Raw genomic sequence first — 17013 nt, forward strand, 5'->3', positions numbered from 1 at the left:
CCTCCAGCATTCCATCGGAATCAGTGGCGTCGGTGCCGGGGGTACCGTCGGGGAGAATTTGTGGCTCGGGTCTGGGCACCCCCAGAATTGATTGAGAAATCGTAATTTCCCCATATAAAGCTCAAGACGAGCACCCACAGGTTCGAAACATTTCCGACGCCCCTGATCGGAGTTATAATTACTTAATCCAGCCTTACTCGAGGATTTCCCTCGCAGGAACCGATAGCGAAAACTTGATCTTGAGAAACTTCTAGAGAACTTCAACTCTCTCTCTCTTTCTATTGGTTCTCGAGTGGTCGGAGAGAGAGAGAATGATAATTCCATCTAATACCTTGCCCGAAACTTCTTACCAGAGAAGTAGACGGACGCTGTGCTAGCGCTTTGTGCGTTGGTTGCCAATTAGCAGTCACATTAATCCCTTTCGCTTTTCTGTCTACCGCAGGCCGATCATGCTCTCCAAATAAGGGAGGAAAAAAAGGAATGAAACCAAAGGAGAAATCCCTTCCAAGATTAAGGATGGAGACGGAAACTTTTTCCTATACGAACCAAATGCGAATAGGCAGCTACGTCTGTTCCTCCTGTGCGATTCTCGTTCCGAAACTCGCTAATAGCTGGAAGTGCCTCGAATATCACGAAAAATTCTTGCCATGATCCAAAATGAGACTGTATAAAAAGCATTAAAGCACTTGTAACATAAAACTATTGAAATTGTTTGCACGTTTTCCTGTCTGTTGCTAATTTTCAAATTTTTCTACCATACGAATACAAGGGCCACAACAGGCAAAATGCCCAACGAGGTGGCTGAGAAAAAGATGTCCATAACAAACAAGGATGTCATATATTTCAAAAATACAGCAACCCAATTCAAAATTCAATTACAGTCGAATCCCGTTATAACAAACTCCAAGACACCGGGTGAATCACTTCGTTATAACGGAATTCCAGGTTTTTGCATTGCTCCTATGTAAACTTATCTGAGGAAATAGGAAAGTGTTCGTTGAAAAGAGATTTTCGCTATAACGGTAATTGTCAAAACGGGATTCGACTGTAAATAACATGTCATATTATATCACGCCTAATTTTCCGGCAATTTTTTTTTTCAATTACACGGTTGTTTTTTCTGCACAATATTAGAATACAATAGAACCCCTCTTTTGCGGACACTCACGGGACAAAAAAAAATTTGTCCGTAAAACAGGGGTTTACAGTTTCGACAGGAAAGGGGATCCTGTCGAAACTGTAAAATACAACATTAACAATAACTGAAATAGAGATAGACGGCTTTTTCTCAGTCAACATATCAAGGAAACAGATATTTTCTGGATTTTACACCGAGGTGAACTCGGAAAAGAAACTCACCTGGTCTCCGCCGGGAATCGAACCGCGGTCATCATGAGCATGCCGAGTTAAGAGAGGCTACTAATCCCTTTTTTTCAGCGCCTCGCGCCACAGTGCGCCAAATAAGGTAGGAAAGGTCATGTCTCCAGCGGTGCAGAAGCTTGCCCGGAATGCAAGAGGGCCTGAGTTCGTGTCCCGGAGGAGGCCGGATGAGTTTTCCGAGGATGACGTCACTCTCCGCTATCCATACAAAGGTTTTTAACAGCTACTACTAAACCACACATATATCTCGTCCATATCCCTCTGCGGAACTTCTAACGAATTGGTACATGTTGGAATGTGTGTGTACGTATAGTGAACCCCCTTCCGCGAAGTTTGTTTCTGAGTAATGCTTTTTATGTGTAGTGTGCTGCCATCTGCAATCAATTTTTTTTAACTATGTGTTCTTTTTTTTCTCAAATCACGGTGATTGAAGTGTAATGAATGAATAATTATACCGTTGTGTGTAGGCCTGTTTACACAGCGGCGGTTTTTTAACAGCTGGCTGATTTCCTCTCAATTCAAAATTCAACTGGCTCTGTTCACCTGGAAAGTGAGAGGACGTGGGTTCGATTTCCCGCAGGGGCAGTTGAATTTTTTTTCTCTCTTTCCAAAATATATCTTCGCATCAACCAGCTGTTTAAAAAAAACCTTTCTACAGATGACTTTTCTTTCCGAGTTCACCTCGGTATAAAATTCCAGAAAATATGTTTCCTTAATCACTGAAATGGTTCATTGTTTGGAAAAATGAACGAAATTCTCTGACAATATAAGATGCGTTTGAAGTACGTAATTACTGTCACGAAAGTACATAATTATTGCAATGATGCTCAATTAAAATTTGCGAAAGAAGTTTAACACTAAGAAATTCCCTGAGCAGATCCTACGGATCTTTTGGGAGCACGTGAGGATCGCGGTATTTAAAAAATGTTTGCAAAACGAATGTACATCTTCTAGGACGGTATTCACCGTTATGATTTGAACCAGCGGTTCTCGACCTTTTTTGACTCACGGAGCCCTTTTAAGTAAAAAAATTCTATGGCGGAGCCCCGTATAGGCCAATTTTTTAATTATTCATCAAAGTTACTGATTCATTTTTACTATTTAAAAATATTTATAATTATTTTTGTAAATTTTACTGGTTTTTTTTTTTTTTTTTTCATTTTCCTTGAGTGACCGCTGTCCTAGAGGATAAAGGTGCACCCTTACAAGGTGTGGGTGCTACATAATTAAAAAAATTAGCATTACTGACTATACAGATTCAACAAGTAAATTTTATATTTAGTTTAATACCTTCTGAAAATAACAAAGTATATCTTAGAATATAATTTTAGAAGACAAATGGGTTCAAGACAAAAAAAAGGCTCGAATTCTGTAAGATTTCAATTCCATTGATGATTAAAAGAATTAAAAAAAGAATTAGATATGTGTCATTTCTCACAACCCTTTACACGTAATTACCATCTTTTTGTTGTTTTATTTCACTAGATAGAGCTTTATTATCTTAGTTGAAATATCTGATTTCGTTTAAAACATCATTTTTGAAAGAAAATACGGGGGGGGGGGGGTGGTGTAGTAGTAGTAGGTAGGGCCTCCAAAAAATGGCTCGGGGATCCATGATGTTCTTAAGTCAGCCACCTCGTTGGGCAATTTCCCTGTTGTGGCGTTGTATTTGTATTTGTATATTTTCCAGGCTTATCAATGATAGTTTGGAAAATGGAATTTTTCCGGATTCATTAAAACATGCCGTCATCACCCCAATCTACAAAGCAGACGACAAAAATGACTTGAACAATTATAGACCCGTTTCAGTTCTTTGTGCAGCATCAAAAATTATGGAAACAATTATGAGACAGACTATTTTCATATTTAAATGTACTTAATTTTTTTTCAAACAACCAACATGGGTTTCTTCCAAATAGAAATACAGAAACTGCACTTTTTGAATTCAGTAACTATATTGTTGATAATATAGACAAATCCAAAGAAACAATAGCTATCTTCCTGGATAGACGAAAATGTTTCGACAGCATTGACCATAACATTTTACTTAATGAACTTCAACTGTATGGAATTAGAGGTAATGCACATATCCTATTTAAATCATACTTTAAGAACAGGATTCAAAGAGTTAAATGTGGCAAATACATTAGTACTCCGATGTCCATGAAGAAAGGAATTCCTCAAGGATCTACTTTAGCGCCACTTCTTTTTACTATATTTATCAACGACTTCTGTAACCTTGATTTATTTGCTAAAATTATAACATTCACTGATGATACTGCATTACTTTATTCAGCAATAGATCATCAATCTTTAACGAACACCGTAAATCATGACAAAGTTCGCAATTGGTTTTCTGCAAATAATCTTGAAATTAATATATCGAAAACAAAATTTATGAACTTTTCTTTGCATAACAATACAGAAATTAGATACAATATCATTTTTGATAGCCAAAACTGCCCATATAACTTTTCGTGCACATGCTCATCTTTAGAACAAGTATCTTGGTGTATATATAGATAACTTAAAATAGAAAACGCATATAAAGCACATGCAATCAAAACTTTGATACACCCTATACAAATTATATTACCTTAAGCAATATGTAAATCGACCTTTTCTACTACTACTTCACCAAACACCAACTCTGGCCATATCGCAATTTACTGCCATTAGTGAGATGGGTTGGAAGTGAAGGCGCTGTCTATCGGCGGTCGCCTCGAGTTCGTTAGGGAAAATAACTTATCTATATCCTCCCTCGGGTTCGAACCCGGGACCCAGACAACAACCTTCACGATGGTAGACGAGTATCTTACCGCCATGCCACTCGGACACTGACCTTTCCTACTGTCATTTTATTATGCCGTTATTGATTCACATATATTATATGGCCTGACTGTATGGGGAAGCGATTACATAAGCACTTTACGCCCCATTATTCAATTGCCAAAAAAAATAATAATAATTAGAGCACTTACTAACGATTCCTCCACTCCTTCACACGAACTTTTTCTAAACCTAAATATATATACTACCCCTTCGTTATCTATATTTTCACAGATCGATAATTCTTCTACATAAAAATCAACTCGATTTACCTTTCAATACTTCAAGAACATCGAGTAGATTTAGCAATACATTATCCATACCACTTATTCATAAAACAGTAAAGAGAAATCACTTTACGTTTCTTGTTCCGCAATTTTACAACAATCTGCCATGTGACAATCTTGACTGCACTTCAATATTTGTATTAAAAAAACGTCTCAAACAATATTTGCTCTCTATAAATGATATTGAAAGCTATTTTTAATATGCAATATATTTTTTCCCTATTGAGCTCTCGCAAAAAAAGGAAAAAACACTACTCCATCACTCAAAAAATTTCTGAATCGCACCTTCCGTTGTTACCATTATTTATTCTAATACTAATTATTTGCTTCATTTATAATTTATTTTATTTATATTAATAAAACACAAATCACTAATTTAAATTTAAATCAATGTAATACTTTGTGTCTGCGTATATGTGTATGTATGTCATATTCATTAGATGATTTCTCTGTCTTGCGTTTTTTCATTGTTCTGTTTGTTACTTATTTATTTATTCATTTTTTTTAACTATGATTAGTTTATTATTAATATTTACTATTCGTGTATAGTAAATTAACTCAATAATAATTGTGTCCACCAGTATGGATCGACAACGATCACTTGGATGGATTTTCCTCGTTTTGTCAATGTAAGTTTTATGTGATGAATAGAATTGAATTGAATTTAAGAGAAACATGATTTCCGAAAATCTTTTGTTTGTAGTATTACAATATTTTTGATTTTCTGCCATATACTGTTAAGGTTGTGAACTGAAACCTAATATATATTTGTTAATCATAGTCTTTTACGGATGATATGTTAAATGAAATTTACAAACATTCACATACGTTAATAGATTTGGGTGTACCTTATAAGCATACCATACAATCATTCACATTTTATCACTAAACCAGCACCATTTCCAGTTAAATCTTCTGTGAAAAAAACTAATAATTTTACTCATGGAATTTTTTGCAATTATGTTTCAAATATTACATGCAGTTTGCTTAAACTCTGATACAAAAATGTTCATAGAAAATAACATGGGTAGTCTCAAATTTACTTGTACGTGCCATTGCGTGTCTGGGAAATCCACTCGCCAAATAGAAAAAGGAAATCAGCCAGTCTCACTTGTGTGGGTGAAAATTCCTGATCCAAAATATTTTCAGTATGAAATCAGACTTATAGTCAGAAAATATGGCCTCTTTGAGCGGACGTGATTTTGTTGTCGATGTCGATGAAAATTATAAAGAAGAGCCATATCTGTGACCACAGTACCTGTTTCTCGCATGGGCAAACGGGGAAATGTACGAAAATCCCACAAATTTTTGGGGCCGTCAAAAAATTCTCTGTATTTTATATTTGTCTCCTTCTCCCCCACCCCCTTTTTTCTGTAGAATATATTCATTTTCACATCTTGTTGATTTGTCGAATTTCTTGAGGTGCAAAATGAGCAAAAACCATCGCATACTTCAGACATTATTGTTTAGCATAAATACACATAATTGTTTCACAATAATATTCCACAACTACGCTTCAAAAAATGTTATGTAGGAATAAGGGGGGGGGGTGTCTTTAAATTCCTGTGTGCCCATTGCCCGAAGTAAAGAGGGACAGACCATGTCTGTGGGACGAGCGGGTCCGTAATTAGGATTTTTGTGAGGGATGGAGTGAAAAGTAATTTTGCCACCCCCCGCGCCACTGTAAAATTCGATGATTTTATAACGGTTTTTCGTTGTGTCTAAAAATTTGCCACCGGGAGTGCGTGTGACACAGAAATTTGAAGGGTTTGTTGAATCAAATTTAAATGAGTCAATTTCCTTCTATCTGAAAGCCATCATTTCTGCTATTTGGTGTACGGTTCTGTTTTGTTCATATAAATGCAAACAGTAGCGGCGGTATAAATTATGAATTTCTTCTCGTTCGCAGTCGTGATAGACATGAGCGACAGACTCCTCGAACGGGATAGAGGGATGGGCAAATGTGTATATATACGGGAGGGGATCGCTCCCTTCTCCCTTCCCCTATAACCGCCTATAGCGAATGAAATTAAAAGGTAATAATTACACTGATATAAATGTTACGTATATATAATATACGTATCAACAGTTTGTAGTTCACAAATTCACAGTTGTACACTTGATGATGAAGCAAAATATGAGAATAATTGTCATTTTCCATCATTGTTATTTTACAATTTCAATTTAATTCAAAATCACACACACACACACCGGTGAACTGATTTGGTGTATTGGCGCAATCGTGCATGCCCACAATTTAGACCGAGTCCAAACGGACTACATGGATTGCTCGTGTGTAGCCACCTTAAGTTTTCACTTGGCAACATACAGGGTGATCAGCGAATAAGCCCTTATTTCAAAATTAAATATCTCTACAACAAAGATCAATAGAATTATGCGGTAAACGGTACGTTTATTAGCAAAACTGTAAGAATGTTGTACAGAAATTTCGAAAATTGTTTTGTTTTAATTTTTTAAAATTTAAACAAAACAAAAACAAAACTGGAGATTTTGGAGTTCCGAAAATCCTCATTTGTGGGAAGAGAAACCACTGCATTCGCCTAAAGTTACTGCATGGGCTGCGGTATGCGCCAGAGGCATTATCGGCCCCTTCTTCGTGCGAGAAACGATTACTACTGAACGTTACGTTACAATTTTGGAACAATTTGTCAGCACACATGACGCATACCGCAGCCCATGCAGTAACTTTAGGCGAATGCAGTGGTTTCTCTTCACACAAATGAGGATTTTCGGAACCCCAAAATCTCCAGTTTTGTTTTTCTTTTTAATTCTAAAAAATTAAAAAAAAACTAAATTTTCGAAATTTCTGTACAACATTCTTACAGTTTTGCTAATAAACGTACCGTTTACCGCATAATTCTATTGATCTTTGTTGTAGAGATATTTAATTTTGAAATAAGGGCTTATTCGCTGATCACCCTGTATTTGCCGTTAAGCCCAGATGTTTTTCCAATGAAAATAATATATACATAGTGGTTGAGATATATTAACAGTTGCCGTGTGAATAGTAATAGAGTAAAACCTCGATATAGCGATACACCGCGGACCAAGAAAAAATATCGTTGTAGAGGGATTATCGTTATATCGAGAGGTAACATTGTAATCAAGTGCTACCGAATTCATTCTGTTGTTGACATTTTTTCTAAATCTGCGTTGTGCCATCAGAAAATTCCCTCCTAAGTATTTATTCGCCATGAAAAACTAAGTGATTGTGGATGATTAATGAAATTTATTTAGATGCCTGTGTGAAGTTTATTGCATTGTACTCACGTGTGTTACGTAGAAATCTTACATAGAAAGTATCAATACGAACAACTTCAACAACACTTTCGGTGATCATGTGGTGCAAAACACGCCCTTTGGAAGAATGAAAGCAAGTGACGAAGTTAACATTGAATAAATATTCAACACGATTTTCAGCGAAATTGAAATAATATCGTTTTAGCGGTATCGTGGTTTCACAGTATTCGATTGAGCGGGATACTTTAAAATTGTTTCGACGGGTGAGATTTTTAGTTTCAGAGGATTTTATCATTAAAGCGAAACCAACCGCATTGATTTTCCTCGGTTCGTTGTTCTCGGAGAAACCACCATTACCTAAACATAATCGGAAAAAATGCTCTCCTCGAAAACAAATGAGACTTTTCAGAGCGATTAATGATTGTTCGCATCATAGTAGTTACAAAACAACTAGGTGAAACTTCAACTAAACTTAACATAAAAACTAAGGCTTCAAAGCTTCAGCCGACTTAACCCAAACATGCAGCCAAATTTCGAGGATATTACCAAATATTGCTGAAGAACATTATATCAAGAGTAAAAACAGAAAGTGAGAAGCTTGGACTCTACCTAAATACGAAAAAAAATAAAGATTATGACTACAGCAGATATTCACAGTTTTCAACTAGATGGCGAAAGTTTTGAGATTGTGGACAGATTTGATTTCCTAGGATCAAGAATTGTAAAAGAGGGAACTTGCACAGAAGAAATAATAAGACGAGTAGTTCTGGGTAAAACAGCCATGAGAAAGCTTAATATAATAATGAAAGACAAAGATGTATCAACGAAAACAAAAATTAGAATTATAAATGCGTTGGTCTTTCCTGTCTTTATGTATGGATGTGAGAGCTGGACACTACGGAAAGCAGATAAGAAAATAATTGATTCCTTCGAACTTTGGTGCTGGAGGAGGATGCTGAGAATTCCATGGACAGCTAAAAGGACTAACTAATCGGTTATCCAAGAAGTCAAGGTTGACCACTCTCTAGAAGCAACAGTCATTAAACAGAAACTCTCTTACTTTGGCCATGTAATGAGCACAGAAGACTCACTAGAAAAAATGGTAATGCTTGGAAGAATGGAGGGAACGAGAGGAAGAGGCAGACCAAGCACCAGATGGATAGAAGAGGTGTTGCAAAGCACTGGAATGAAGCTAGCACAACTGAGACCAGCTTGGAGAGCCATGATCTATATAGTCACCAAGAGTCGAAATCGACTCGATGGTTCCTAACAACCAAATATTGTTTTTATGGCGCTTAGAAGTTACGTCCACTTTAGTGTTGCGTTTTTGCGTACAAGTAATTTGTGAATAAAAATTTTAAACGTTGTTTTACGAAGAATGTTTTTTTTTTAATATTTTACTTGAGTCTGAAGCATGATTTATGAAATTCTAAATATTGTACATATAATATTTTTTGATATGCTGCCGCATAAATTAAGTGCATTTGAACTATAAAACGTCCATGTGACATGTATCTGTTAATCAAAGAATTTCAAAAAATTCACAGGTACATGCATTAACAGATTTGAGTGTAACTTATGATTATACTATACAGGCATTTGAATTTTCATAAGAAATCTGCATCATTTGTAGTTGAATATACTGTAAGAAAAAAGTGATAATTTCATTCATAATTTTTTTCAATTATGTTTCGAATGTTTACTCGAGAACACGAGTTTTACTTGAACTTTGAAATAAAAATGATTTTTCATAGAAAAAATAACATGAATAGTCCAAAATTTATCATCGTTTTCACCATTTGAAGACACTTTCAATCAAAAATATTATTCAAGTTCACTCCATCACATTTTGTAGAAAAACAGTCTGAATACCTCAAAAGTCTCACCTCAGAGAGCAATAGAGTATCTGAGCATTTAATTTAAATTTAAAATTCGGGTGCATTGCTGGAAAAACTGGAGCTCAGTGAATGGGATATTACATGGACCACCAGTAGGTCGAGCAAAAACTGTTTACTGACAAAAATATTTTGCATTATCGAATTCAGGATGGAACATGTATCGATTTTCAGCAATAAAAAAAAATGCTTTTTTTGGACCGGGTCCAAACGAACTCGAGTGAAATGTCCTTGGGCTAAAAGGGATTGCTCGTGTGTGGCCACCTTAAGTTTTAATTTGGCAACATATTTCCCGTTAATCCCAGTTGTTTTAATTTAATGACAATATTATATACATAGGGGGTTGATATTTATTGAGAGTTGCCGTGTGAATCGCAATATTCGATGAAGTGAGGGAAAGTTGCTAAACTTATTCGATCAAGCGGAGAACTTTAACATTTTTTTCTACGGGACGGATTTTGGTTCCAGAGGATTTTATTCGTTTAAGCGGGTCCAACTACATTTTTCCTTCGATTTATATCGTTCTCGGAGTTGAGGGAGAAAGCACTATTTATCCAAACAAAATGGGAAAAAAAGGTGAGGCATTTTACAGAGAGTAAATACAGTACTGTCTCATGTCTTCTTTATACCTCACGTTGCCCAGCGATGTGTGCTAGCGTGGATTTTTTTCCCCGATAATACTCTCTCAAACTTCACCATAAAGCTCCCGAATGCATTGGAACTCGAGTCTAATATGGAAGTAGTTCTCTCGGAGCTAATATATTTCCCCATTCTTTCCACAACATAACGGAACGGTCTAAGGCTAACTGACGATAATTCTATTTCTAGCAGCGCCATCTGTTATTCTTCGTAATGGTATGAAGCCATATATATTTAAGTAATTGGTTGCGTTCAAAATTACATAGTATGCATTCTTTTAATTTTTTAGATGTGTTACTTATTGAATACTCATATCATATTAATCATATTTTGCTAAAAACTTCAGAAAGATAAATAAAATTTTAACTTTTGAATTTTTATGAAGGCAATGTTTTATGTATAATTCTAGCTTGAAAGTTATTTACTCGATGCAGTGCGAAAAAATCTCTAAAAAGCCCAAATGGTGTTCCCATTAGGGTTACTAGCCAAAGCACTATTAAAGATAAGCGTTGTCACTTCAATGGAGAGGCCTGATGCAAACTTGCGCGCCACAGAAATTGAAGCGGTAAGCGCACGAACTACAGTTGTAAACAAATTTTTCAGTGAGGCAGCCGCTATTTTTTTTACTGCTCTTCCCAGTCACGTAGCTCTTTTTTCCCAGTCTCATTTCATTTTAAAATCGGTATTCTTAATCAATAATTCTTAATTTATCAAAAGGTTCTTCTCTGGGTTAAATTAATTTGTTTTTGTGTCTCTACACCATTGCCTTCGAGTTCATTCTTCTCTATTTCATCATGATAGTAAATGTTGAATTATTGCGGCTTCCTAGGATGGCGAGAGAAATTCCAAGTCGGAAGAAGCTCATCTAAATAGATTTTCTTTTCGAGATTTACGATATATTTTCGAGCAGGTTAGTAAAATATGTATTTTACAGTTCAGCTAACATTATTGTAAAAAAAATTACAATATCGAAAAATATTCCACATTGTAGGCTAACTGAATTTTTGTAAATTCAAAATGCCTGTGTGATGATTTATTTACTTAAAATTTTTCGCTGGAGGATTTGCCCCCCCCCCCCCGAAGTTCGATCGTGCTTACGCCTCGCAGTTCATTTCAAAAGAGCGTCAATTATCCGAAATTGTTCACTCCCTATGACAAAAATTATTGCATGCTACCCCCCCCCCCCACAACCTCTAGCAGAGGCTTTTCATGGTCCCTTGTGTAGTGAATTTATAGCCTGAAAAAAAAGAAGGGAATTGTCCACTCCTGGGGGCCCATGGCTGGAGCTCTGTCAACCCCACCCTTTGTGGGTACTATGCAGAGTCGTGAGGGTAGAATATTCCCATGAATGTGAATTCGGAGAATAATTGAGAATATTCTTTTAAATAATGAAAAAAAAATTTTTTTGTTATTAATATGAAATACAATTCAATTTTTTCATTGCCAGAAACATTTTGTCATCCAATTTCATTGAGGAAGTTATGAATCCACGCAGAAAATTTAAAATTTTCAATAATTCATTTATAAAAATTCATTTGGCTGCAGAATCAAGTTCATTTTGGCAGTTGCTATGTCCTGGAAAAGTTGAAAGAAATATTTTTGAACCTGTTTTTCTCAAAAAATGTTTGGCTCCTAAAAGTCTTCCCGCCACCTCAATTTTTTAGGGATTTGTCACGCCCAGCTTTATGTATAGCAAAAAACATTCATTGTTGCACATATTGTTTCTCGTAATTTTGTTATCAATTTAAATAAGTAACATTTTCCCTTGCATTTAATATTTTCTTCTTTTTTTTTCCAGACATCAAGCACGGGAAGATGTGTCTAAAAATCCAATATTAGTTTGGGTTCATGCGGCAAAGTTGACTATGATTGCCAATGTTTGAAACCATCATTTCCAGGAATGGTGCACCATGAACATCAGCCAGAAAGATCGTTTGGTTCATAACGCTATTCCAAATTCCCAAGCATCATTGCAATGTCAAGCAGGACATATGGTACCCTTCCATATGTGTGTGTACCCTGCGTTGAAATTATATTTCCCGGGAAAGGCAAGCAAGAACGATTGTTTGCCCTGGTTTTTGTGTGTGTGAGGAAGTGCTATTAAAACCATACTTGGTCCACAATAAGTACTGACAGTGACAGCATTCCTTAGATTTTTTTCCCTTGTAAGAGAATGTATGGTAAGATGTATGTTATGCTTTTTTTCTTTTAATTACTGGTTTATTTTGTATAACTTTTTAATTTTATTAATTTGAGCCGCAACAACAAATCTTTGAAACTGTTTGTTTGGCACTTTTAAGTTTTGGACGTTTGATGTGGATGTAAATAAACCATTTAATGTTTTGGATATTAATGACATTTTTTTTCCTAAATCGAAATGTGAAACCAACCATAAAAGCAATGTTTGCAACATGAATTTCACATTCAACATTTTTGCAAGTGACAGCTAAAATATGAGATGTCTAAATGACAGTATAATTCATGATTTTTTGAGAATTAAAAAATTCAATTTTTCTAATTTTGATTTTCCTGAGTAATCAGTCAACTTTTTTTAATTTTTTTTTTTTTTTTTTTCATTTTGCACTCCAAAAATAATTTATTATACCTCCAGTTTAGAACTATTTATTTATGTCATTAAGAGATTTTTATCAGTTTGAAGCACAAGTGTTGTGATTGGCATGTTACTTGTGGTTGTTTTATATTAGAAGTCACATTTGTAACTCTTTTTTGTAATACATAAGTTTCTAGCTGAAGAAATAAATGCATTTTTTTTATTTCACAACTTGGTTTTTCTTTTTTGCAATAACAGACAATGGCAAATTTTTATACGTATATGTGAGTGGAGTTCCGAGTTCAATGAAATTAATTTAAATGAAACACATCATTTGATCATTGTATGAAGTTATGCACTGTAACATGGATTACTAAATCACAAGTTAATTAAAATTGTTAAACTTTGTATGAAATATTTTAATTAGAAAACGGCCTCAATATTCCATATAATTTTGAATAAATCATTAGCATTTTTCATTTTGGAAATAGACTGGGACAGCGCTGCTTATTGATGTCATAGCCAATACATCATAATACATTCAGTACATTAATGTTTGTGCATTTAATGCATTTTCCTAATTTTTATTTTATCAATTTTACTATTTAGTAGGCATCCAGTTGAAATTGTGAGGAGTAATTATACCTTAAGCTAGTTTCTAAATTTTTCCATCAGTATTATGTAGATATATTTCTGGGGTACGAAATAATTTAGTAAATCTCGCAACCATCAATTTTAATTTACTGCACACCTCAAATATTATTTTTTAAAATTTTACACATTTCCGCCCAGATAATTCTTCCTGTATAATAATAATCTACCTGTTGTGAGATTGTTTTTCTTCTAATCATTCTTCAAACATCTTCAGAGATTAACATTTAAAGAACCAGACCAGAATTGAATTTTGAGCCGATTCCCAGCCCGCGAGGGCCAACTGCCGGCATAAAAACTATCCTGTGAAGAAGACGGAACAAGAACACCGCATTGTTGTATAATATATAAAAGTATGTATTTCAAACCCCCTATTAACGGTCACCCCTCTTTCACGGCCGAATGGATTTTTTAGTCCTGTCGGTGTCCGAAAAAGACAGGTTTTACTGTATATACTAATAAAGATTTTCAGGTAATTAAATTATTTATTTTTCTGTAACAATATTTGCCGTTTGAAATTAATTCGGAGTTGAAAAGGCAACCCAAAAGTTGACCGCCCTTACAATTCGTGACCAAAGCGCACAATTTTTTTTATATATGATGACTGGCTATTCAAATAACATATATTTAGAAGTTTCAAAAAATTTGGACATGAATTTAGCACGTTTTTCTTTGTTATTAAAGTAAATTTCTAATTAAGGGAAATTAATTATAATTTTGGGAAACCCCATGTGACAAAAAAAACTAAGGAAAAAATTATTTCTGTTGATGGTCGAGAAAAAAAATTCAGATAGAAAATCGGAATGAAATTTGAGAATTTCATGTTTTAAAAACTGTTAAAAAAATCAAATTTCATTGTAAAAAATTTTTAAAAACACTGATATACTCATTATACCTTTTAATTCCCAAAAATATTCATTTCATGAAAACATTTATGTGAAAAATATCTGAAAAAAATATTAAACAAAGCATCGCACAAACGTAACGTTAGTCAAAAATGGAATAAAAAGAAAACCTCATGAAAATATTGATGATTGAAAGGTCTCATATATTATACACAGACGTACTGTTCCGAGACAATTCGGTGTTAGCGAGGGATCGCGATCCCCCTTCCTTTTGGATCCGCACCTGTCCCGGGGAGTTCCAGCGACCGACATTTTTTAATATATATTTGTGCAATAAATTTCGCTTTGACTAAATTCAATTCAATAAGGAGAAAGGGTCTCGCTCTTGGATTAGGGTATAAGGTCCTGGGGAAAGATGGGGGGGGAGGGGGTGGCAGCACGAGAAGAAAATATGGCGCGAAGGGCCATTGGCTAACAAAAAATTTGACAACCACTGGTCCGTATATGTTCTTTTAATTTAATTTTTTTTTTAATTTATTCAATCATGATATAACGCTGTATAATAATACTAAGAACATCCATCAATTGATCATTAGCGGATTCGTTCTGATGAACCCAAAGAATCGTGGTAACGAAAAACTTCTTCGTTTGTCATTTTTCCCGATCAGTTATCAGAAGATGATTTTTTCCAGATGATGCGATGACACGAAGGTCACTAACGTCCTTCTTACGAAATCATTCAAATGCTTCTTACTAAATCCGTTAGCAGAAACAGATTTATAGCTTTGCCACGTGCTGGCTATTCGAATTGCTCTGCCTTTTCCACGTTATAAAGTTCCTGACCACGAATTACTAAAATTTGCCCCCCTCCCTCCGAACTTGCTACTCCGGCCCGCTTAACACCCTGTACATACGACACCAGGGCCGCAACTAGGGAGGAGCAGGCGGACTGATGCCAGGGCCGTCTTAAGATTGTCATGGGCCCCCATGTGCTCATAATAAATGAGCTATTGGAAATTTCTCTACACCAGCGAGAAAATATCCAAGCTTTTGCAGATGATATTGTCATCACACTGCAGTCAACCAACTATAATTGAGTATTACTCTTCGAACATTCTGGAACAAGTTAACTCTTGGACGGAGAAATATGGTATGAGTTACCACAAATACCAATATATGATCCTTAAACATGGCAAAGAAGTAGATCGATATCCACCGATCACAATTAATGGACACTCAATTCCACACTCGAAAAATATTAAATATTTAGGAATTAGGCTTGATTATAACGCATGCTTTACTGGCCATCTAAATAAGGTCAAGGAAAAAATCTTCAATTTCATGCAAAAACTTCGCAGAATAACAAGGGCAACTTGGGGACTGATCCCATCGATTGTGAAAGAGATTTATCTTGGATGCACAGAGCGAATGATTTTATATGGATCAGAAATATGGTATAATAACCAACTACAATATATTAAAGATAAACTAGAACAGATTCAACGAGTGGCCCTTAAAATCGTGACGAAATGTTACAAGTCGGTATCTAATCACGTAATTCAAGTATTATCGGGGTGTATTCCGCTGTACTTGAAAGCAGACATCCAGAAGAAAATATTCGATCTGAAAGTACTGAGAAGAAATATTACCATTGGTCAATTACAAATTGAAGCGGATAATGTATACAGAGAGATAGAGGATTTCTCTAATCCTTGGGAGAGAAAGGCACTATCCTGGGATAAGAAACTGATGGAAAAAAGTGGTCCATATACACCGATGGATGAAAGACGGATGCTGGCATAGGATCAGCATATGTAATCTTTAATAGAAATTACTTGACACACAGCGAAGAACTAAAATTAAGTGACAATGCCACAGTTTATATGACAGAACTGACTGCAATAATGTATGCCATCAACAAAGCGAAAACAATGAACATTTTGGAACTGGACTTGTATAGTGATTGCATGTCGGCTCTTCAGGCACTAAGTTCATCCAAAAATAAGGACCAGATGGTAAAAGAAATTAGAGAATCCACAAATGAGATTCAACTGAAGCTACATTGGGTTAAGGACCACGTAGGCAATCCAAGAAACGAACAGGTGGACAAAATGGCAAAGAGAGCTACCGTAAAAACTCAAGTAGACGTTCCAGTGCACTACTCATTGCTTCAAATAAAAACATTATTGAAACAGGAAAGCATCAGACTTTGGCAAAGGATTTGGGACAGCTCGACAAATGGAAGAGTAACATATGCCTTGTTCCCGAAAGTCACGGCTAGAAGGATTAAGGGGAATTTCTATTTGAACCAGATTTTCACTGAACATGACGCCCTTGGTTATTAACAAGGGCGGTACCATCATAAAAACAGTTCTTGCATATTTTGTGGCGAACGTGAAGCAAGAAGACGACATATATATGAGTGTTGCTATTGGAGAGAAGAGAGAAGTAAGGCAATTCTCCTAGAGAGAAAATGCACTTAGACATATTATCCCTATTGAGAAATAAAGAAGCATTCGAATTCTGCATAAAAGCAGAGACGGGTCTCGTGCCCCGGACGCTGGACCAGAGGAGGCGCAAATTTTATTCTCAAACCTATCCTTCAACATTACAAGGGTTCACCAAAATGCGCACTTGACCCGGGTGACCAAACATCTAGTTGCGGCCCTGCATAA

General features: G+C 35.5%; 1 protein-coding gene across 1 annotated transcript; it reads left to right on the plus strand.

The window, feature by feature from the left end:
• Positions 1-16242: 16242 nt before the first annotated feature.
• Positions 16243-16683, plus strand: LOC149072478 (uncharacterized). Its single transcript, XM_089247204.1, has one exon. It carries the CDS (start codon positions 16243-16245, stop codon positions 16681-16683), a length of 441 nt encoding a protein of 146 aa, XP_089103330.1.
• The last annotated feature ends 330 nt before the right edge of the window (positions 16684-17013 follow it).

This window comes from Pholcus phalangioides, unplaced genomic scaffold (genome assembly GCF_987345545.1).
Source record: "Pholcus phalangioides strain wild (caught in Gottingen) unplaced genomic scaffold, Ppha-v1.0 ptg000017l_1, whole genome shotgun sequence".
NCBI lineage: Eukaryota > Metazoa > Arthropoda > Arachnida > Araneae > Pholcidae > Pholcus > Pholcus phalangioides.